Below are 24711 nucleotides of genomic sequence, written 5' to 3' on the forward strand. Positions count from 1 at the left end.
AAGCCAACCCCCCGCCCCCTATACCGTCATGAGCCCCCCTCCCCACGGAAACATCCTACCCGCTCCTCCCTACCGCCCCCCCAGCACCGTGCCCCCCCGCTCCCCACGGCAACCCCCCCGCCCCCACAGCACCCTGCCCCTAACGGCAGCCCCCCTCCGGCCCCACAGCACCGTGCTCCCCACGGAAACCCCCCCCCGCCCCCCTAGCACCCTGCCCCTAACGGCAGCCCCCCTCCGGCCCCACAGCACCGTGCTCCCCCGCCCCCCACGGCAACCCCCCTCCGGCCCCACAGCACCCTGCCCCTAACGGCAGCCCCCCTCCGGCCCCACACGGCAACCCCCCCCGCCCCCACAGCACCCTGCCCCTAACGGCAGCCCCCCTCCGGCCCCACAGCACCGTGCCCCCCCTCGCCCCCCTTGCACCGTGCCCCTAACGGCAGCCCCCCTCCGGACCCACAGCACCGTGCTCCCCACGGAAACCTCCTGCCCCCTCCTCCCTACCTGCCCCCCCAGCACCGTGCCCCCCGCCCCCCACGGCAACCCCCCCGCCCCCACAGCACCGTGCCCCCCGCCCCCCACGGCAACCCCCCCGCCCCCACAGCACCGTGCCCCTAACGGCAGCCCCCCTCCCACCCCACAGCACCGTGCTCCCCACGGAAACCTGCCCCCTCCTCCCTACCTGCCCCCCCAGCACCATGCCCCCCGCCCCCCACGGCAACCCCCCCGCCCCCACAGCACCGTGCCCCTAACGGCAGCCCCCCTCCGGCCCCCCAGCACCGTGCCCCCCCGCTCCCCACGGCAACCCCCCCGCCCCCACAGCACCCTGCCCCTAACGGCAGCCCCCCTCCGGCCCCACAGCACCGTGCTCCCCACGGAAACCCCCCCCGCCCCCCTAGCACCCTGCCCCTAACGGCAGCCCCCCTCCGGCCCCACAGCACCGTGCTCCCCACGGAAACCTCCTGCCCCCTCCTCCCTACCTGCCCCCCCAGCACCGTGCCCCCCGCCCCCCACGGCAACCCCCCCGCTCCCACAGCACCGTGCCCCCCGCCCCCACAGCACCCTGCCCCTAACGGCAGCCCCCCTCCGGCCCCACACGGCAACCCCCCCCCCGCCCCCACAGCACCCTGCCCCTAACGGCAGCCCCCCTCCGGCCCCACAGCACCGTGCCCCCCCCGCCCCCCTTGCACCGTGCCCCTAACGGCAGCCCCCCTCCGGACCCACAGCACCGTGCTCCCCACGGAAACCTCCTGCCCCCTCCTCCCTACCTGCCCCCCCAGCACCATGCCCCCCACGGCAACCCCCCCGCCCCCACAGCACCGTGCCCCTAACGGCAGCCCCCCTCCCACCCCACAGCACCGTGCTCCCCACGGAAACCTGCCCCCTCCTCCCTACCTGCCCCCCCAGCACCGTGCCCCCCGCCCCCCACGGCAACCCCCCCGCCCCCACAGCACCGTGCCCCTAACGGCAGCCCCCCTCCGGCCCCACAGCACCATGCTCCCCATGGAAACCTGCCCCCTCCTCCCTACCTGCCCCCCAGCACCATGCCCCCCGCCCCCCACGGCAGTCCCCCGCCCCCACCGCACCATGTCCCCCGCCCCCCACTGCACCCCCAGTACTGCCTCCCCACTGCACCGCCAACACCATGCCCCACCGCTGCCCACAGCAAGCCCCCGCACCCCCAGATCCGTGCCCCCCCACTCCTCACAGAAACCTCCTGCCCCTCCTCTCTACTGCACACCCAGAACAGTGCCCCCCGCTCACCGCAGCACCCCCTCGGCAGTAATTCACCCCCCCACAGCATCCCATCCTCTGCAATGCACCCCCATCCCCTACAGCACTCTGACCCCTGTTCCCCACAGTAACCCCAGGCCCCAGCCCCCTCCTTAGGGTTACCAGCTTTCCAGTGGCACAAAACCAAACACCCCTGCCCCACCCTTTCTCCAAGACTCCATCCCCCCTCTCTCCATCGCTTGCTCTCCCCCACCCTCACTCACTTTCTCCAGGCTGGGGCAGGGGGTTGGGTGTGGGAGGGGGTAGGGGCTCTGGGCTGGGTGGTGCAGGCTCCAGGGTGGGGCCAGATATGAGGGGTTCAGGGTGTGGGAGGGGGATCCAGGATGGGGCAGGCAATTGGGGTGGGGGGATGAGGGCTCTGGCTGTGAGTAGGGGCTCTGGGGTGGGACTGGAGATGAGGGGTTTGGGGTGCAGGAGAGGCAGGGGGAGTGGGTGCTGGAAGGCGTATGGGCTCTGGGCTGGGGGGTGTAGGCTCTGGGGTGGGGCCAGAAATGAGGGGTTCAGGGTGCAGGAGAAGGGATCCAGGCTGAGGCAGGGTGTTGGGGAGGGGCTCCAGGCTGTGGCAGGGGGTTGTGGTGCAGCTGGGGGTATGGGCTCTGGGGTGGGGCCAGAGTTTGGGATGCAGGAGGGGGTACGGGCCCCAGGCAGCACTTACCTCAGGTGGCTCCCAGGGCCAGGATTAAGCACAGCGGGTGGGGGGGGGTTGGTCCCCATAGTGAGGCTGGGGCCAGGATAAGTACAATGGGCGGCGGCTCACAAAATGAGGCAGGGGCAAGTATAGAGGGATGGGGGGGGTGTCGGTTCCCAGAGTGAGGCAGGGGCTGGAGGCAAGCAGAGAGGGATGGGGGAGACAGGATTCCCCCCAATGTGGTGTAGAGCCTTGGGAGCCAGTTCTCTCTCTCTCTCTCTCTCTCTCTCTCTCTCTCCAACTGAGCAGCTGCTCCTCCAGGAAGCAGCAGCTGCTCTTCCTGCCCTCCTGGCAGGGAGGCTGATTTGTGGTTACTCCTGTAACTGGACTTGACCACACAGTGCTGGCTGCAGGGTTCTGGGGGGAAGGTTTTTATTTATGATGCCCCCATGCAGGTTCCAGGGAATCCAGGGAGATTACTACTGAACCCAGGAACCTGAGTAGCAAATACTGCCTTCTCAGCCGCCCCAGAACCTGCATGGGGCATATCAAAAGCTTCTTCCAGACCAGAGACATTTGTCCCTGGGGTGGCTTAGAATCATAGAATCATAGAATATCAGGGTTGGAAGGGACCCCAGAAGGTCATCTAGTCCAACCCCCTGCTCGAAGCAGGACCAATTCCCAGTTAAATCATCCCAGCTAGGGCTTTGTCAAGCCTGACCTTAAAAACCTCTAAGGAAGGAGATTCTACCACCTCCCTAGGTAACGCATTCCAGTGTTTCACCACCCTCTTAGTGAAAAAGTTTTTCCTAATATCCAATCTAAACCTCCCCCACTGCAACTTGAGACCATTACTCCTCGTTCTGTCATCTGCTACCATTGAGAACAGTCTAGAGCCATCCTCTTTGGAACCCCCTTTCAGGTAGTTGAAAGCAGCTATCAAATCCCCCCTCATTCTTCTCTTCTGCAGGCTAAACAATTAGGGTCTGGGGAGGGGAGGCACAGGTGCAGCTGGTCCGGGACTTCTCCGGGCTGGGGGTGGGGGGTGCCCAAGGGTAGAAACACATCTCTGAGGAGTATACAGCAATTCTGTTTCCCAAGAGCCTAGACAAAAACAGAATCTTGCGTAAGTCTTGGACAATGTGTCTCAGACCGCACTAGAACATGTGACTTGTGCAAAACTCTATAGAGTTTAGTAGCACTTCTCTCTGTGGCACTGATGGCAAGCATGATAATTTTAGTGTCAGCTTCCTCACTGGGACTACAGAGCAACTCCACTGAACACTGCGAGGTGGTAGCTTCATTATACAATGCAACGACTGAAGTCTTTGAGCAATTCTTCATATGCTGGAGCATTTTTCCTGCAAGGTATGTGGTTAACTCATCCTTCGTCCAAGTATGAGACAATAGCTTCTTCACTTTAAGATTGGAGATGTTTGTGGCGTAAATGATTTTGACAAGTGCAATACCATGGAGTCTCTTCTTTCTAGTAATATTTTTAATTGATTCCTCTGCGTGTGTATCAGACACAAGGTGGACTTCGTCATAGGTTCAGTATTTTCTCTGTAGCCTCAGAATGAAGTATTCAGCCAAATCTCGGCCAGTGTTAACAGGTTCTGATTTGTCGAGAGTATCATCTCAGGTATACTATCTATGATTGCTATACTGAAAGGCCTTTGCTGGATTACGGTACCGGTTAGGTTGTCAGTAGGCGCTGGCTTAGAAAGACCAAGCAAGATGTGCATTAGTTTGCTTTTCCCCTGGTGCACGGGCATTGTTCCGTTGCTTTCGAACAATGATCATGATACCACAGAGAACTTGTACTTTCCCAAAGTCTCACGCAGATCAACATTATGCTGAGGTCTGGACACAACCAAGAGATGAGTAAATAATTACCAGTCCGTGGTTAGCTCTGTAATAGTCCCTGCCACCTTCACTCTGACTATTGTCTTTGCATTTGAGCACAGCTTTAGTCTGTTCTTGATTGGAGTCCATAGACTGACAGAACTTTGGATAATTCTTTGGGTTTTGAAGACTTCATACAAGTCATGACCTGAAGTATCCATTCGACTGATATTTTTTAGCTGTCTCATCATTGAAGGCTGCTTTCATCAGAATATCAATGTCAGGAAAATCTAATATTTTTTTCTGCTGCTTTTAGCTTTTGATAAAACACATTACGTACACTCTTGGCGTAGTACTCAATGCCGTATGCATGGGCGTCTTTAGGGTCAATGCACCCACTTACCTTTACTTTCCATGCAATCTTCTCACTCAAAGTGTCTGCTTTTCACTTGTCTCATGCTGAAACTGCTTAATTGAAACCACAGGCGCTGGAGCACCCCCCAACACCTCCTGCCCACCAGTGGGCCCTGCCAATCAGCACCTCCCCCTTCCTCCCCGCGTCTCCCGCCTGCCACAATCAGCTATTTCATGGCGTGCGGGAGGCTCTGCGGGGGAGGAGCAAGGACATGGCGCACTCAGGAGAGGAGGAGGAAAGGAGGAAAGGTCGAGCACTCCCCGGCACATTGGAAAGTTGATGCCTGTGATTGAAACTGTGCTTAATGGATGCCTACAGGTTTCTGGCTTACCATAGAAGCATATGTTCTGCTTGAAATGCATGCCGTGTGACCTAGTATAAGGTGAGTCTCACCCACAGCTTGTGCTTGTCCCATCATCTTCAGCTTTTTCCTGATGCTCAATGTACTTCCTCTCCAACCTTACCAAATTAAGTTTATGGTGCACTTCTTATGTAAGGTGCCACTGAGCATTGTGTTTAACAAGGTCCTCTGTGGTTGTATTCTCCAGAGATTCAACTACTAGTTGGTACTCTTCATTTCCCATTGAGACCTAAAAATGATCAAGAACAAAGTAAAAGGGATTTTGTAATATATTACTTTGGGATTGTACTTACGTAACATAATTAACTGTGTGCATACATTTTGCAGAGGATTATCCCAGATTTCACCATGATTGCAGTCCTATTGACAGACCTGGTGATAGACATAACCCCCAAGAAGGTCTGGTGGTTTCAAGAGTGCACCACAGCCTTCAAGAAATTGAAAGATTGACTGATGCAGGAGCCCATCCTGTTCCACCCTGATTTTTCAAAACCTTTCACCCTGCAGATGGATGTCTCTGACCTTAACCTCAGGGGAGCGTGTTATGCCAAGAGATAGAGGGAGAAGAACACCCAATCCTTTACCTCAGCTGGAAATTGTTCGGCCGGGAAGTTATGTACTCAATAATAGAGAAGGAGGCCTTGGCAGTAATATGGACTATTGAAGCACTCTGCTACTACTTATGAGGACAGACATTCCATCTCGTGATGGATCATGCACCTCTGTGATGACTGAACACCATGAAACACCATAACCCGTGGATTATAAACGGGTACCTCAATGCAGCTGTACAAGTTTGAGGTACTACAGTGAGCAGGACGTGATCATAAGAACATGGGAGTTCTTTTCGTGGGACGGAGGAGACCCGTCTGCACAGACTCCAGTGCCCAGCCTGAGGGGGAGAGTATGTGATGAGGTTGTTTACAGACCCGACACTAGGGTTAAAGGAGTACTGGAACAGTATTGGGCCAAGCAGGCCCTGACCTTCTGCAGCTGCTGGGCATGCTTCCTATCCTATGGAGGACCTGCTTAAAAGGGAGGCACGCAGGAGAGTGAAGGAGAGACGGGCAGACAGTGACAACTGAAACAGAGCAGTCTGCAGGGGAAGGACTGGGACTGAGAGTAAGACTTGGCTGGGGCCCTGCCCTTTTTTTCCCCCTTCTCCCTGAATAGTAGGATCAACTGGACTCTGAGTGAGCTGGGAAGCCTCCACTTGGGGCTCTGAATTACTGAGACTGTGCAAGGAGAAAGCTGGGGCCACGCCACAAGCTGAAGGAAAAACTGCCAGGAAAGGTAAGGAGGCGGCTGGGAAGGCCAATTTGGAGCGGCACCCCCAAGGACTGAACCACCCCTCGCCTCTCTCCCACTGGGCCAGAATCAAGTGGAAAGGGAGGGCCAGGTCCCCCTAAAGATCTCTCCTCCCACTGTCTGCCTGAGAGAGCCTAGAGCACTCCGGGTTGGGGGTGAGCTTTGTGACGAACTGGGACTTGGCTGCCAGGCTACCCAAACGGCCTGGAAGAGCTATCCCAACACTCAGAGAGACTATTTGGCCATGGCCTGAGCACTAGGCCTCAAAGTGAAACCCACTACAAGCAGTGAGATTTAAAACAAGAGAACCAGTAGGAGGAGGAGAGCAGTCCCCTGACTGCTATAGGAGTGGTAAGAAACTGCTTCTGGACTGACTGCACTGCAGCATGGAAGGGAATCCCAGCACTGTGGTGTGACCCTACAAGCCCTAATGTGGCATGGAGGGATGAGGTGAACAGGGTGGGCTGAGCACACGTATGGCAGAAAGGGTAGGCAGAACTGCACAGGGCAGTTAGAAGTACTCCATGCTCAGCACAAAGAGCCAGGACCTGCACCCTCAATTCCTGCTGTAAAAAGGGGACTGTTGGGGGAGAGAGGGACTGTGTCTGAGGTCTCATTGTTGCTGTGAAAATGAGGCGCACAGAAGCAGATTACTGGGGGGTGGAACAACCCCACCAAAGTCTTGCTAAGACTAGGAATGCCACTGGCCCTGTGCTGTCAGATTTCAACTGCACAGCAGGGGGAGCACCTCAGGAACACGCTAAATGTAGATAGGTTTCAGAGTAACAGCCGTGTTAGTCTGTATTCGCAAAAAGAAAAGGAGTACTTGTGGCACCTTAGAGACTAACCAATTTATTTCAGCATAAGCTTTTGTGAGCTACAGCTCACTTCATCGGATGCAGTAGCTCACGAAAGCTTATGCTGAAATAAATTGGTTAGTCTCTAAGGTGCCACAAGTACTCCTTTTCTTTTTGTAAATGTAGATACGCACCCTCTACTGTCCACCCACCAAACATTCCTGTGGCCTCAGGCATCTCTGGCCATTTTAAAATTGCACGAGCTGCTATTGTCTGTGGGAGAAACCTTCTGGGGAATCTCTGTCCCAGAGTGCTTAAGAGGGTGTGGTATGAACATAAGAATGTCCAGACTGGGTCAGACCAAAGGTCCATCCAGCCTAGTATCCTGTCTACCGACAGTGGCCAATGCCAGGTGCCCCAGAGGGAGTGAACCTAATGGGTAATGATCAAGTGATCTCTCTCCTGCCATCCACCTCCATCCTCCGCCAAACAGAGGCTAGGACACCATTCTTACCTTATGGGAGCTGGATTAACAGCATTAACATTAAGTGGAACAGTATCAGATGTTCCTGAGCCTGACACATCCTGTAAAGCACTAAAAGGCATCCAGCCACACTTGGATGCTTGCCCATCTCCCTCGCTCACGAGGTTTTCAGAACTTCCTCAGAAGAGCTAAGATGCCACTGTTACGAGGGAGGAAACAATGCCCAGTGAAAAAGAATTCCATTTCCTTTGCGTAAAGGACAAGAGATTAGACCTTATACAGCACCAGAAAGCTGTGGAATGGACGGTAGAGAGGAAGGATGAAGTGACAGCTGGCTGGAGAAACTGTAATGTAACATATATGTAGTGATATCTTTCTTCTGAAACTATCAGACTGACACTTTACTTTGGCTACAGAGGGAACAGGTGTGAGATCTTCCAGATCATTGCATGTATTCTCAATTAGTAGCTGAAGAGAGACTTACCTTCCCTTTATACCACATGATCCAATTTAAAACAGTCCAGGGCTAGTACCTGCACAGCGACAGTCTGCTTTGTTTTTATGCAACCAGTGCACGCAGCATGACGACAGCACATCCACCCTCCTTAATATTATTAATTACAATAGTGCCTACAACCTTCAACCAAAATCAGGGCCCATTGGGCCTGCCCCAGAGAGCTTGGAAATCTAAATAGACAAGAGAGACAAAGGGTGAGAGAGGAAAAAGAGGCTATGAGTTAGTTTCTTGTCATCTCTCCTCCTAAGGGTCAGGTTACTGGATGTGCTCAGCACCCAGAAACTCCCACTGAGCTCTTTTGACAATGTAGATGCTTCATTTAGGTGCCTAAATAGGAGCCATTAGATTATGGCCAGATTTTCCATGTGTAGGTTGGCTAAGCAACAACTACCTACAAGGATTAGAAAGGTGTAAACATAAAGGCAGGAGAGAAGTTGATAAGGGGATACAAAGAAGTATGTAATAGGAACAATGGGATCAAATCAGTGAGGAAAATTTAGATGAGTATCAAGGAGGAGAAAAAAAATTCCAGACAATGTGCTGTATTCAGCTGTGAAGTAGTTTCCCAAGGAACAAGGTGGGAGCTCCATCAGCTGGGATGTTAGAGATATACTGGTTAAGCCCTCGAAGACAGAAGCTAGCCAATAGCATTGTGTGAGCTGTGGGTGTACATTAGAAATGTTCACTATTAAACACTTAGGATACGGTAGTGAGTGTAGTGCTAATGAAAGGTGCTGCAGTGCCAAGCTCTGGAAGTTGACGATTCCTTTTTATCTACAGCACGCTTCCCTCCTGCCTTAACCAGCCAATGTGCCACAATAATGCTCTGGAGGAGAACTGAATCTCCGTGGCCCTGTCCATCCTTAGCTCCTCTCCCGCGATTGCTGACAAGACTGCCCATTCGAGTCAGCCCTGGTGTTGTTTCTGATGATGCAGGCACCTGTTCACTGGACTGCACTGAGACCAGACTCGTTTCACACAGGGTCATGAGCTGCTGGACAGTAACCAGCACTGGTCACGTCACACCTGGCCCGAGCCAGGCTTTGCAGAGGAAGCACCTGTTCCCATCTCAGTTTTACTATTTATAATTCTGGGCTATAATCCAACCAGAGGGCTGTTTGTGCCTGTACATTTCCCTTCAGGAGACGTCATAATACACTCAGATTGCCTGGGGATAAGGGCCACAGTAGGAAGGTCTTACACGTAGCTTCTTTTGGGAATTAAGCTTTCTAATTCTGAGCAAGATTTTGGTCTAACTTACACAGCAGGAAATCCAAACATATACCAGTAGTGAGATTTTTACTATGCTGTAGAGTCTCCCCAGAGAAGTGGTGGAAAGCCCATTGCTTGGGTTATTTGAAACTGTACATGGCAAAGCAATGGAGAAGGTATAGCTCTTTTTGCCTTTAGACCTCAAAAGTACCTTAAAAAGGTGATTAATAATAACACCACCTACCTGTTTCCATCAGAAGATTTCAATGTGCTTTACAAAGGAGGTCAGTATCATAATCCCCATTTTACAGATGGGGAAACTGAGGTATGGTTGACCAAGGCCACCGGCAGAGCTAGGAATAAAGCCCAGGTCTTCTGAGTCCCAGTCCAGTGCTCTAGCCACTAGTCCATACTGTTCCACCCATCAGTAACAGATGGAGAAAAATGAAGCAAAGAGACCTTAGGTGAGTTACCCAAGGTCACCCAGCAAGTATTACACCTGTCTTCCGAACCACTCTGTCTGCTTGAAAGAGGTATTGGTCCCACACTGTTTTGTACTGATCCTACGAGGCTAGATTAGAGGATTTCTCCATTTCTAACTGCCATGCTAGAACCTCTTATGAATGTCTCTTTGTTCTACATGTGCTTCAAAAGCCAGATTTACTCCTCCTGGATTTAGGAACACATATAACAGCTTCACAACTTGAGTTTGATTTGAGAAATAATTTTATTACCTCTCCTACAAAATGCTTCATGAAAGGTTTAGTGGACAGTGAAACCATGGCTTTTCACTTTGCAGGTGCATCTGACCTTTATTTTAAAAGGATCACGCTTGAAAGACTAAAATTTCACACCATAAAAACAAGGTATGTGCAATTTCATAATGTTAGCAGATGCCACAAACTGACCCTTTCATAGAAAACTTTACTATGTGAAAATAAATGTGTACAAATCATTACTACACAGCACAGAAAAAAACAATTAAAAGAGAGCACAAAAGCAAAACTTTGAAGAATAGGCTACTGCTTGGTATGACCAATCTGTTAGTGGTCCAGCTTGCTAGCCATTCCACATACATGCTGAGAATTGTGTTGGGAAGTAAGCATGTGAAGATACACGTGTGCTCCACCACCTTAAAATATTGAATGTTCTGACTGCACAACATGGTAAAAGTGTCTGATTAAACAGGAAAAATTCTGTCTCTGTTTTATAATTAACAAGTATGCTGACGATCTCAGATGATTTCCATCTGTTTTCCCAATGAATTGGCCTCTTTCCATTCAACTCCCTCTTTCTAATAATAACAAAAAACCCCAACAACCCAGACTTTCAATGATAACTCAGCATAGTTAGAGACAGAAGCCTTGGGAGAAAATTTCAGGACAATTTTCAAAGGGCTAAATGCTGAGCTTGTATAAATCAGCACTGCTCTATTAACTTCAAAAAAGTGTTGCTGATTTACACCAGATTAGACGCTAGCCCTAGACCTTCAATTGGTGTTACTGCTAGGCTGATTTGGATGGACAGCTCTTTGGGCATAGCCAATAATATGCATCTTCTTCTGTAGTACAGCACTGCATGTTTAGATCGTAAGTTCTCTAGGACTGGGACTGTGCCCTCCTTCTGTCTGTACAGTGCCTAGCACTTTGTGCAGCCTATTGGGAACAAATAAACAATAGTAATAAATGATAATTACTACTTAGGGACACCCATCATGTACTCATTACTTTGCAGATGTTCCATTAACATCCTTCCATGTAAAAAGATTCTTGTGTTTACCCCACAGCTGTGTAAAGGAAAGGGCTTTAGATCTCTGGTCACAATTGAAGCTTTCAGGCTGTCTGTCAATGAAGCCAAAGGTCAGTATCAAACTTTTTTCTCTAGAAAAAAAATCTGATTTAAACATAAAGGAACCACTCAGGAACTATCGTTTATTAGAGAACGGAACTGGGAGTCTGGCCCCCTGCGTTCTCTTCCCACTTCTGCCACTGACCAGCTGTGTGATTTGGGGCAATTCACAGCTTTAGTTTCTCCATCTTTGAAGTGGGGTAATAGCTTCCTACCTTACAAACTGATGTGAGGCTGAATGCATTCATATTTGGAAAGTGCACTGAGACATTCGAAGAGGCACTACAGAAGTGCAAAGAATTAATAAGCCTGGTTCTACCCTGAAAAGTGACTATATGGATTTAAAAAAAAAAAAAGCATTGTGGAGTTCCATTTTTATTGTCTCAATCACTTGACTGCAAAGCTTGCTGTTTCTCTGTAAAGAGATGGTTTCCTAACTGCCAGACCTACAAACTCAGCCTGGGATCTAAAAGTCAAGCTGGGCTTTTTCTAGCTTGAGTATCATCTGCAGAATTAACTAAGTTCCATCTGCGATATGTAGACTGGCAATTCTGTTGATGCATGAGTCAGAATAGACTCCAGCTCACCCTCCCACCAAGCTGTATCGGCTGCAGTGTTAACAAGATTAAACAACAAAATTTCAGACCAAAAAGCCTCTATGACTAAGTAAAGCAGCCGTGAGTCCAAAAACAGTTGGAACAAAATGAGCAGGGTGGTGACTAAGCTCTTAGGCCAGATTTTCAAAGGTAATTAGGTGCCTAAAGATGGAGAAAGGTGATCTGGAAAATCCCATGAGGCATCCATCTGCATCTTTAGGCACCTGATACCTTTGAAAATCTGGTCCATATGGGAAGTAATTTTTTATGGTAATTTTTCTACCACACCTATACTTCAAGGATAAAAGAAAGTCAATGTCCATCATTTGATGAACACTAACTGGTTAGCAGAGCTAGTTATTGCCAAGATGCATCCTAAAGGCACAGAATAGAAAAGGAACCTCATGTCTGATTATTCCCAGCATTGACACGCTGAGTATGTCTGCACTGCAAGAAAATACCTGTAGCTAGCCTGTGTCAGCTGACTCAGGCCTGCAGGGCTCAGGCTAAGGGGCTGTTTAATTGCAGTGTAGATGTTTGGGCTCTGCTGCAGGCCGATCTCTGGGACCCTCCCTCCTCACAGGCTCCTAGATCTCAAGCTCTAGCCTGAGCCTGAACAATCTACACTGCAAATAAACAGTCTGAGCCCCATGAACCCAAGTCAGCAGCCACAGGCCAGCTGTGGGTGTCTAACTGCAATATAGACATACTCTCAGGGCCCAGGCTGGAGCCCAAGCCCAAATATCTACTCTGCAGTTTTATAGCCCCACAGCCCAAGTCAGCTGCCATGGGCCAGCTGCAGGTGTTTTACTGCAGCGTAGACACCCACTGGGAATTAAGTAATGGTAGCCACTCCCCCATAGCTCTCATTGTTGAAGTCTCTTTGTGGTATCATCTCAATGGTATTGCCGAAGAGCCAGATGCATCCCTGACTGGTTAAGGGAAGCGGACACTGGTGGTGCATCGTCAACTCTGGAATGCTGCTGAGCAGGGAAGGATTCCAGTGCAAGAGGGAGGTGGTGAATATGTGCGTGGAGGGGGAAGGGGGCAGATGCACTTTGTTTCTTTAAAAAGGAATAGCATTTGCCTTGTGTTAGCTTGCATGAATGGCATGCTAGAGCCTGCATGCTAACAGGGGCCAGACCCTTAGCTCCCAAGCCCTCTTGGGCGCATAGTGCGTCTGTCAGAATGGGAGTCAGTCCCCCTGGCTTAGCACTCTCTGGCATGCTCTGCAGAGAACCTGCCCTGCTGTTTAAACCATACAAAGAGGCTCCCTAATACCTTCTTCTCCATCCTCTCCTACCAAAGCATAGCAGGATTCATCAGGGTCTGTCCTCCCTGCCATGTAGCGTATGTGTAACTGCCATTAGACTCAATGGGGAGTCACATGCACATGTAAGGGGAGAACAGACCATCACAGGATTATAAACAAGTCAAAGGACTACAGAATTTCCAATCCCAGACATCATATCCTACTCAGCACCGGTAGGAACATACTAATGACATCTGTTATTAGCACCCAGCATTCTGGGACTATGCGGCTGCATCCCATCTGTACTCGGGACCAGCAAGCCAGTTCCTAGCCCTGGTCTACACTACAGAGTTATGTCGACCTCACTCTGTAAGCGTCTATACTAAAATTTCACTCCCGCCGACGTAACTCGCCTGCTACGTGGATTTAATAACCCCACCACCACAAGAGACATAGAATTAATGTCAATGTAGTTAGGTTGACGCAGTGTCAGTGTAGACACCGCACTGCTTACAGTGACTGTTGCCGGCTTTCAGAGGCCATCCCACAATGCCCCACACTGACAGTTCAATCAGTGCAAGTGCTCCTGGTGAGGACGCACACCGCTGACACCGCACACCGCTGACACAAGGAGCGTACTATGGACACGCACAAGCAATGTAATTACCGCGGCGGCTGTATGCTGACATAATTTAGGTCAACATAATTGTATAGTGTAGACGTGGCCTAGTTAGAGAGTTAAAATACAAACCAATAGGTTTGTGTAAAGCTGACGACTTTGCTACACAAGGACATTCAGGAAAATTAATTTAAAAGGGAATTAAGCTAAACTGACTTAAGGCCACGAATTCTAAATGAGAGTGTCTACACAGGAGTTTAATGCAGTTTAACAAATCCACTTTAAATTCATGTTTAGTTTATTCTGATTCACTTTTCTGAGTCTCCCCATGTGGACAAGCCCTAAGGTTACAATGTTCAGCACTCAAATCAGGAAATGAAAAGGCTTTGGCTACAACATAATATTGTAATGTTAACCTGGGCATGTTTTCGCACATCGTTCCCTATCACAGAGTGATGTGGCTCCCTTTTAAAGGACCTTGTCTCATCACCTGGAGATGGGGGAGGCAGGTAGCCTGGGCCAGCGCTAATAAGGGAGAGTTGAATAATAACTGGACCATGAGGATCAGTTGAAAGGTTTTATCTATTTGATGACTATCACCTGGTTAAGGAAGCATGTGAGACTAGAAAGAGGAAGGGCTGGTGGCTTCAAAAGGGGGAAATGGCAGTGAGAGAGGGAAACTAGGACTGAAGGTAGCTGAAACTGCAGGGAAAAGGGAGGACCTTGGTCAGTGGACCCTGAAAGAGGAGCTGGGACTGAAGGTAGTTGTGCTGCAGGGAATGAGAATGCCCCGGAAAGAGTGGCCAGGACTCAAGGGGTGCTGGTGCAAGGGGAATGAATGTCCCTGGGCAGCAGGGCTCTGAAGGAAAAGGATCTAGACAAGGGGATGTTAGGCACCGTGGGACAAGGGTCTGGAAGAGAGGGTGATGGCTGAGGGGTAGGGTGACCACCCTTTCAAAACATAAAAACAGGGACACATGCAGGAGCCCTGCCCCAGCTCTTCCTTTTTTCCAAGGTCCTGCCCAGGCCAGAAGCCAGAGCCAGGCCACCATAAGAGCTTCCCAGGGAGCCCAGGCCACTCTGAGGAGCCCCGGACCCTCCATCTGCTCTGGGTGAGGTGCTATGGTGCCCAAGAGCAGCCCCCCGTCTGTGTCCCTGCCCTCCAGGGTGCGCTGCCCAGAGCAGGTGAAGTGTCCCGGGCTCCCCACGGTGACCTGGGCTCCCTGTGTGGCTCTTGCTACTGCTCGGCTCCGGCTTCTGGCCTGGCCACGGGTGGGACCGCAGGGGGAAGAGGAGCGGGGGGGGGGCTTCATGGTGGGGCAGGGGCCCACCTTAGACCCCGCCTGGGAAGGGGCTGCTGCCGCCCCCGAGCCTCAGGCAGGAATGGAGCAGCGCCACACGGAATCCGGGACAAATGGCGTCCCAGTGTCATCCATCCTAGGACCTTAGAGACTAACCAATTTATTTGAGCATAAGCTTTCATGAGCTACAGCTCACTTCATCGGATGCATACTGTGGAAAGTACAGAAGACGTTTTTATACACACAAACCATGAAAAATTGGGTGATTATCGCTACAAAAGGTTTTCTCTCCCCCCACCCCACTCTCCTGCTGGTAATAGCTTATGTAAAGTGATCAGTCTCCTTACAATGTGTGGGCCCACACTGTAAGGAGAGTGATCACTTTAGATAAGCTATTACCAACAGGAGAGGTTTTTTTGTTTTTGTTTTTGTTTGGGGGGGGGACGACAGGACCTGGATTTGTGCTGGAAATGGCCCACCTTGATTATCATACACATTGTAAGGAGAGTGATCACTTTACATAAGCTATTACCAGCAGGAGAGTGGGGTGGGGGGAAAGAAAACCTTTTGTAGTGATAATCACCCATTTTTTCATGGTTTGTGTGTATAAAAACGTCTTCTGTACTTTCCACAGCATGCATCCGATGAAGTGAGCTGTGGCTCACGAAAGCTTATGCTCAAATAAATTGGTTAGTCTCTAAGGTGCCACAAGTACTCCTTTTCTTTTTGCAAATACAGACTAACACGGCTGTTACTCTGAAACCAGATTTTATATATACACACAGACCATGAAAAAATATACATTGTAAGGAGAGTGATCACTTAAGATGAGCTATTACCAGCAGGAGAGTGAGGTGGGGGGAGAGAAAACCTTTTGAAGTGATAATCAAGGTGGGCCATTTCTAGCACATTTCCAGGAGTTAACAAGAACGTCTGAGGAACAGTGGGGGGAATAAACAAGGGGAAATAGTTTCACTTAGTATAATGACTCAACGACTCCCAGTCTCTATTCAAGCCTAAATTAATTGTATCCAATTTGCAAATTAATTCCAGTTCAGCAGTCTCTCCTTGGAGCCTGTTTTTGAAGTTCTTTTGTTGAAGGATACTCACTTTGAGATCAGAAATTGAGTGACCAGAGAGATTGAAGTGTTCTCCGACTGGTTTATGAATGTTATAATTCTTGACATCTGATTTGTGTTCATTTATTCTTTTACGTAGAGATATGTGGGCACAGTTGGCAACAGGCTTTGTTGCAAGGATAGGTTCCTGGGTTAGTGGTTCTGTTGTGTGGTGTGTGGTTGCTGGTGAGTATTTACTTCAGGTTGGGGGGCTGTCTGTAGGCAAGGACTGGCCTGTCTCCCAAGGATCTACAACCTATCCTGAAGGACGACCCATCACTCTCACAAATCTTGGGAGACAGGCCAGTCCTTGCCTACAGACAGCCCCCCAACCTGAAGTAAATACTCACCAGCAACCACACACCACACAACAGAACCACTAACCCAGGAACCTATCCTTGCAACAAAGCACGTTGCCACCTGTGCCCACATATCTATTCAGGGGACACCATCATAGGGCCTAAGCACATCAGCCACACTATCAGAGGCTCGTTCACCTGCACATCTACCAATGTGATATATGCCATCATGTGCCAGCAATGCCCCTCTGCCATGTACATTGGGCAAACTGGACAGTCTCTACGTAAAAGACTAAATGGACACAAATCAGATGTCAAGAATTATAACATTCATAAACCAGTCGGAGAACACTTCAATCTCTCTGGTCACTCGATTTCTGATCTCAAAGCGAGTATCCCTCAACAAAAAAACTTCAAAAACAGACTCCAACGAGAGACTGCTGAACTGGAATTAATTTGCAAATTGGATACAATTAACTTAGGCTTGAATAGAGACTGGGAGTGGTTGAGTCATTATACTAAGTGAAACTATTTCCCCTTGTTTATTCCTCCCCGCCCCTGCCCCACTGTTCCTCAGATGTTCTTGTTAACTCCTGGAAATGTGCTGGAAATGGCCCACCTTGATTATCACTTCAAAAGGTTTTCTCTCCCCCACCCCACTCTCCTGCTGGTAATAGCTCATCTTAAGTGATCACTCTCCTTAACAATGTATATTTTTTCATGGTCTGTGTGTATATATAAAATCTGCTCACTGTACTTTCCACTTTATGCATCCAATGAAGTGAGCTGTAGCTCACGAAAGCTTATGCTCAAATAAATTGATTAGTCTCTAAGGTGCCACAAGTACTCCTTTTCTTTTTTGGAATACAGACTAACACGGCTGCTACTCTGAAACCATCCTAGGACCAGGACTTGAAATGTGCATTTCGGGCCTGTCCTGCCCAATTCAGGATGGGTGGTCACCCTACCGAGGGGCGACAAGGACGCCTGAGCAACGAAGAGGTGAACCAGAACTCCAGCTGCACAATGGCTGAAGGACTGTTCCATTGGTGGCCACAGATGGGTTCCTTTTGGACTACTGAAGTAAAAGACACTCCACGCCTGACAGGGCTAGACACTAGAAGGAGTCTGACTGGAGGCCAGGCCAGGCCTCGATGGCAAGCGCAGTGTTGCCAACTCTCGTGACAACCTGACAACCTCAGCTAGGGCTGGAGCCAGTCTGGCGATGACTCAAGAGACTCCAGCCCTCTAGCAAATCTGAGCCCTCTGGCTGCCTGCCCCACCTCCTGGGGCAGCATAACCACTCTTAGAGAGGTGATACTGCAGCTCATGAACCGCAAGTGGCTCTTTAATGTGGCTCCTGTCACTCTTTGCAGATCATTATATTAAAACACTGTGTCATTTAATTATTAACCAGTCTAAGGTATTAACCAATCAGGATGCTTTCACAATATTATTGACCAATTAAGTTAAAGTTATTAACTTATTTGCTGTGAGAATAATACATATAAACTAAATAAATAGTTCCCCTGTGATACTGTGTAAATATAAATCTCTAGTACTATAGTAAATGAAACCATGAATTCACACGACTGTGGCTCTTTTGGGTAATGCTGGTTGCTAATTTGGCTCCTGAACCACTGAGGTCTGAGTATCATTGCAACTCAAAGCCACTCTCACAGGAGGGGAGGAAGGAGCTAAAGAATCCAGCAGAACAGTGCAGCTCCAGTCCTCCTTGGGATGGGTCCTCTGCTCCTCCCCTCCCTCCCTGCAGCACCCAACCTAGGAAGGGGCATGAAGACCCCCTGGTGCTGCTCCTCCCCCAGCCTGGGAAGGTGGAGTGTACACTCCCCTGCAGGGGCAGGAGGGGGGTAAAGTGCTCAAGAGGAGCAGAGGTGAGGCAGGGTAAGTGAACTGATGGAGCAGGGGGCTGAGCTGATGGGAGTGGCAGGCAGAATTAGCTGCTGGGCAGGGGACGGGCAGATATGGGGCTAAGCGCTCCCGCAGCGGGGCCCAAAATCACCATGCCCAATAAATTTGGGAGAGGGGGCAAGGCTAGTTGTCACACGCACACACTGGGGATGGGTGGGGGAGATCAAAAGATCAAGAGACCCCCACAAAATTTGCAATATAGGGGGTGAAGATTTTTTTAAAAAAAAAAAATCTCATGATTTGGGTGGGGGTCTGACTCATGCACTTTGATCTTTTGACACTGGCAACACTGCATATGTGCCGGGGTGCTCTGGGGTCAGTATACTTTGTGACACTGCTATTGAAAGCCAATGGGAGTTGGGCGCCTAAATCAGAGGGTACATCTACACCGCAGCTGGTGGTGTACTTTCCGGCTTGGGTAGACGTACCTGTGCTAGCTTTGATCGAGCTAGCATGCTAAAAACAGCAGCGTGGCCAGGGGGCAGGGGCTAGCCACCCATGTATGTACCTATGGTCTCAGACAGGATTACACTTGAGTGGCCAGCCCGTGCTGCTGTGGCTATGCTGTTTTTAGCATGCTAGCTTGCTCAGAGCTAGAACATACACATCCACCTGTGCTGGAAAGTACACCTCCAGCTGCAGTGTAGAAGTACCCTCAGTGACACTTCCCAGCTCCAGAGCAGACCTGCCCTCAGACAGGTTTGAAAATTGTACCCATTATCCTGCTCATACCCCAGCTTTTGAGTGTTTAAACTTAGGAGCCCAGCTCTCCTCAAGTCTCATGGGGATTGATGTTAACTCCTCTAGGGTCCATTAAAAACTGCAGACTAGGATTTCTAACTTCAACTGGGCACATTTATATTTTACGTTTCCCTCTTTTTCTCTGAGGGGGAGAAAAGGAAAAAGCTAAAGGTGGCTTCTAAAACTCAGGGCACCTTCTGCTACACAAGTCTTGCACTTGCAGAGGTTGTTAGAGTTACAGTTGCCTGACACTTCCCATTATAAAAACCTGTTTTCATAATGTTACAGGGTTTATGAACTCTGCTAGGACAGGGCTTGTAACAAACAAGACTCATAAACATGGCATAAAATTGTTTGTTTCATACCCAGATATGCTTACACTGGGACTGTTGTCTTTCAGACAGTAGGCCACATTCTGAGAGACTTAAACTCCCTCCCCAAACTCCATTCATAGAATTTGGCCCATGGATTAATCCTCCTCCACCCTGTGAGATGGGCAAGTAAATATACCCATTATCAAGATAGGGATACTGAGGCAGGGACGTTAAGTGACTTGTCCATGGCCAAAGGGGAGTCATTGTCACAGATGGGATTAGAGCTCAGGAGTTCCTATTCTAGGTTTGGGAACAGGTTACCTCCTCCATCTCCAAGCACATAGATTTTATGTACTGAATTGCTCCCCTCGTTGCTGGCTTGTTGAGGAAAAAATTAAAACCAACCTGCAAGATTTCTTTTTTGTTTTTGTTTTTGAAAGCCTGTTATGTGCTCAAACAACAGATTTTTTTCTCCCACTCTGCAGAGTTCACCCTCCTAACTGAGGCTAATACAATCCTGGAATTGCATGCAGCTAGCTTTCAGCGGACAGAACTTACTCATAGACGGCTTCCAACTAGGATAGAGCCTGATCCTGTGTGGTGCTGAGTATAGTACCTTCAACTCTCATGTAAGTCACTGAGAGATGAGGGTGCTCAGCACCATGCAGGTTCAGACCCAGAAGCAGGTTCTGGACTGGAAGCTGTCTTTGGAGTAAGTTCTATCAGCTGAAAGCTAACTGCACATAAATTAACTACTGGACTGAACTAGCCTCAGTTAGGAGTGTAAACTGCCAAATGGGAGGAAAACTTCCACTGTGTAAATGCAGAACAGACTCTTCAGAAATGCTAACAACTTGGGGGGCTGTCTGTGGGTTTGGTTTTTTTTTTTTGCAGCAAAAAGGACTATTGGCCTGCAAATTCCTACACTGTAAAGTCCAGCCAGTTGAGCATAGGAATGGGGGAGGAGGAGAAAATCATTTAAGCATTTCAATTTTTCATCCATTCATCAATGACTACAAAGTTGTGGTTTTTGTTGCACATTTTTTTTTTGTGCCCTTATACCCCTTGCATCTTTTGGCTCCAACTAGAAAATGTTAAGATCACATCAGTTCCTGTGAGGTTAAGTGCTATACAGTTCTTACTGCATTCACCTGGCAGAGAACCAATCTGATCTTCTGTTTTACTGCTGGATTATTTAACGGTTGAACAGGTTCAATTAAGAAGTGGAAGAGGCTCTGCCTCACAAGGTACATAGTTAGTTAGCTGTGAAGACCATCTTGGGACCAGCCTCTCTCTAGTCCCACTGCAGACCCTCATGCTGGACACGCAGTTTAGAAGCACATTGTGTTTTGGGATGAAATAGGGCAGAAGTTTTCAACCTTTTTCTTTCTGAGCCCCCCGCTATAAAAATTCCACAACCCACCTATGCCACAGCAATGGTTTTTCTGCATATAAAAGCCAGGGCCAGCATTAGGGGGTAGCAAGCAGGACAACTGCCCAGTGCCCCACATACGGGGGCCCCCACAAAGCTAAGTTGCTCAGAATTCAACTTCAGCTGTGGGTGGCGGGGCTCAGGGCCTCAGGCTTCAGCCCTGCCGGGGCATGTGGGGCAAGGAACAGGGAACACTGTCAGGTCCTGGGCAGTTGCAGAATTGACACCTGGAGAGTTTTACATAAATGGCCACTCTACCATAGCTGTCAGTTCTGATTTTTCATTAGTAAGGCTTTGAGTCAATCATGGATTCTGTGATTTTCACAAGACCTCTGCAATTTCCTCAAAATTCCACTGAAGCCAAAGCCCGAGCCCCACCGCCTGTAACTTAGCTTTGCGGAGCTCTGGGCAATTGCCCTGTTTGCTACCCCTTAATGCTGGCTCTCTATACATATCCACGGTTTATTTTTTATTTCCCACATCCTGCCTGTGACTTTCAATAAAATACCCTTGCCAAAATCATGGCCCTACTCCTTAGCAAAACCACTGAGACAATGCGACAGGAAAAGGAGTAAACCTCATGCTCGCTGGAGCAATGAAGCTGGAGGGATATTCTCTGTTCCTTGAATCCTGCAGGACAGTTGCTTCAACTGACCTACAGACCCAGTTACATACATTACCATCACCATGATGGTGGCTGAGTTCTCTCAAACTACTTAATTCCCACCCGCCCATTTCCACTTAAAGTCTGATTCTACAGTAAAATTACGCCCAGACAATTGGGAGGCCTAGGACTGCAACAGGCAACACCTGCCTTTGCATGTAATCCCATGCTCTGACTAAGGCTATGCAGCATGACAGGTATGGGAAATGTACGCTAAGAGGAGAAGGAAACCACAAGATTAGTGGTGTCCCCTGCAGGCATGGGAAGAGAATTTCGTGCTAGTGAAAGGTGACAGTCTATTTGACCTCTCTACTTAGTCACAGAGCAGATACAGCATGGAAGCTGCAGTGCAAACTTCCCCACACTGCCTCAAAGCTGGAGGGACCCCCCTGTAGGTATACAGAATGGTAGTTTAACCTCCATGGTCCATTTTAAACCTGGGCCTCTCAGCTGGGACTGCCACCAGTGGGACCAGCTGTGGGATTTTTGTAACTTGGTTACCTGCTGAGCAGGAGATTTTCAGACCCTGCTCATTTCACACAGGGCACTGAAAAGGCATTAGATGTTAACAACCAAGTTTCTGGTCTGGATTCAAGCCGGTGAGGTGTAAGCTAAGGGTGAAATTCACCCCAGTGCAAAGGGCCTAGTTGCCAGTGGGATTTGACTGGCAAACAGGCCTCATGCTAGCCCTCCATGAGTGAATAGTTGTACCAGCAGCACAGCCATTCAACTCAGCGAGAGCAGAGGATCCTGAATTGTGGACCCAGTCAGTCATACACAAACACATAGCAAGAAGGAAGGGGAGAGTGAACACAGACCCAATCACGAGGCATGGCTGGAGGAGAAAGCCAGAAGAGCCCTCAATGGACCACGTTTGAGTTCAGGGTAGTATCCTTGTTCAGGTACCTGCACAGGAGCTAGTGCCCAGCCCCTCTCCATGCACCAGCATTTTAAAGTTGGGCAAAACCTAGCAGCAGAGGTCAGCTGCGTTTTCTTGACGTTCATACACTTCAGATTCTGCAAGGAAACTCCTTCTCTCAGAGCTGGCAGTAGGAATCCTGAGATTCACAGGACAACAAGCTCTCTCTTGTAGAAAGCCTCCACCTGTCTCTTTGGTACCCCCTTCCACTGCACTGGCCCACAGACAGGTGTGAATAAGAGCATCTGCAGAACGGGTTGCAAATTTCACTGTCTCAGATAAGGGTCCATCAGCGACGGCTTGCATGGTGGGTTGAGGTGCAGCAGGAGAAGGAAAGTATATGAGAAGGCAACTGGTGACAACAAGGATGGAGAAGAGCATAAGGGGGTCAGGCATCTGAGGCCTCATTTCCAAAAAAGACTGAATAGTGTGTTCGAAATTCCACCCTCCAGCCTAGCCTTAAATATGCCAGTTAAAATTCCTATGCAAGAGAAAGCTAAGCATGAAGTTTACAGTTGACTTTGTGGCTGAACAAAGTGATGTTCTATCTCTCCACCCTGCTCAACTCCTAATTCCGCAGATGCTTATAGAATAGGAAAGCCACAACAGAAGCGAATGCAGCAATGGCAGCTGGCAGTATATAGTCCTTCAAGGGGAAGGATGTCCCATCACTGTCTCGCTTTGGCCTGTTAATGTTCGAGCCAGAGCTGGCTGGAGATGGGTTCTCATAGACACTGGCTACAACCCTCAGGCTGGGAGCCTCCTCCAGATCAGCGCCAGGATACTCAACCACATGGACTTCGTGAGTTCCCACAGCTGTGCTGTCCCAGGTGCTGCTGCTCTCTGGCAGAAGGGAGGCTCTGCTGGTTTTGGTAGCCTCGACTCTTCTTGGGCCATTGCTGGTAGCCCAAGATGGGAGGGGGTGGTCAGACTGAGAGGAGTAGTGATTCTCTTCAGGCTGATTCCTCTGGGCTCTGCTGGAGCTGGGGCAGGCACTGCTGGATTCGCTTATCATTAGGGGATTGCTGCCCAGAGTGCACTCGCTGCTGAGGAAGAAGCGGTTGGACCTCCCAGAATATTGGACATTTGTCTCGGGTGACTCTGGCTGCCTCTGGGCTGGCTCCTCCACACCTCCGGTGGAGGTTAGCACACCTGGCTTGCTGAGCTCCACCTCTTCATCCGGCTCACTGTAGAACACTTGGCAGCCCCCAGGGGAGCCTGGCAAGGCGTTTTGGATCTTCCACCCTGCCTCCCTTGCGGTGGTGCGAACTGTGCTCCCAGGGAACCCTGGACTGCTTTGGGTCACACTCGGAGCAGGGGGCTTTGGTGCTTGATTTGCCTTCAAGAGACAACAACAGGGACTAGTTAGACCACAAACTGAAGCATGTCACCAGAAGCACTGATGGCACCTGACCTCTTGCTTTGGGGCTGAGTGTTGCAAGCCCAGCTTCAGGCTGCCCCCAGCTTAACACCAATCCCTCCCAACACTCTGTGGCTCAGAAGGAAGGGTCATGGCCAACGTTCCCTCTAATTTTTTCCATCCATGTGCGGAATAAATTTTGTTACGTGCACCAAAGTATGTGTGGATGTGCGCTACCAGTAGGAACAAAAAACCTAGATATAATATATATTTTTTAAAAGTTACCATAGGGATATTACTCCAGCCAGGAGAGGTTGGGCATTATAGAACTCACTACTCAAAGAATTAAATTTAAGTGTAAGAGAAGTAAAAATTATGAAATGCATAGACCAGTCAAAACAGAAAAATAACACCCTTTGAAAGAATAAAATTACAGAGAATATATGTGCATTGCAGGAAGTACCAAGTAGTAACAATAATAGGATGTGTGTGAGAGAGAGAGAGACACCTGGGTGGGTGGGTGTGTGTGTGTGACAGACAGACAGAGATGGTGTGTGTGCTGGCTGTGTGTGCGAGACAGAGATAGTGTGTGTGCCATGCGCTGTCTCTTTAAGCCACTCACTGAACGCTCTCCTGCTCTGTCCTGAGCCCTATTGTCTTGTCTCCCCTCCCCGGCTCTGTGGAGATGGGGTACACGGGGAGGAGAAGAGGAAGAGACAGAGAGAGTGTGAGCTGACTGCTGGGGAAATCTCAGAAACAGTGCACTGTCTCTTTAAGAAGGCACTCAGCCACTCACCATTCAGACCTCAGGAGCTCCGAGGCCTCCTGATCCAGGCTGTCCCCTCTGCCCTGCTCTGCAGAGATGGGGTACAGGGGAGGGGGGACACCCTGACATCAGCACCCTCCTCCCCACTCTGCACAGCCAGCAGGAGGATCCTGGGAGCAGCTGCAGGATGGA

At 49.8% G+C, this 24711-nt stretch overlaps 1 protein-coding gene across 3 annotated transcripts in view; it reads right to left on the reverse strand.

Moving 5' to 3' along the window:
- Positions 1-5179: 5179 nt before the first annotated feature.
- The window catches only part of MAVS (mitochondrial antiviral signaling protein), a 36161-nt gene continuing 16629 nt past the window's right edge, over positions 5180-24711 (reverse strand). Inside the window, exons 7-8 of one of the 3 annotated variants that reach the window (XR_012158777.1) lie at positions 22293-23732; positions 5180-5269 (exon numbers count right to left, since the gene is read on the reverse strand). Coding sequence is in view for 1 of the 3 variants with exons in the window: in XM_073342930.1 (XP_073199031.1) it covers positions 22962-23732 (771 nt within the window). In the remaining 2 variants the exon portion in view is untranslated. Of the gene's footprint in view, positions 5270-17261; positions 23733-24711 lie in introns of those variants that run through there. The other 2 variants (XR_012158778.1, XM_073342930.1) reach the window with 2 other exon arrangements.

The sequence above is a fragment of the Lepidochelys kempii genome, chromosome 4, assembly GCF_965140265.1.
Source record: "Lepidochelys kempii isolate rLepKem1 chromosome 4, rLepKem1.hap2, whole genome shotgun sequence".
Classification (NCBI taxonomy): Eukaryota; Metazoa; Chordata; order Testudines; family Cheloniidae; genus Lepidochelys; species Lepidochelys kempii.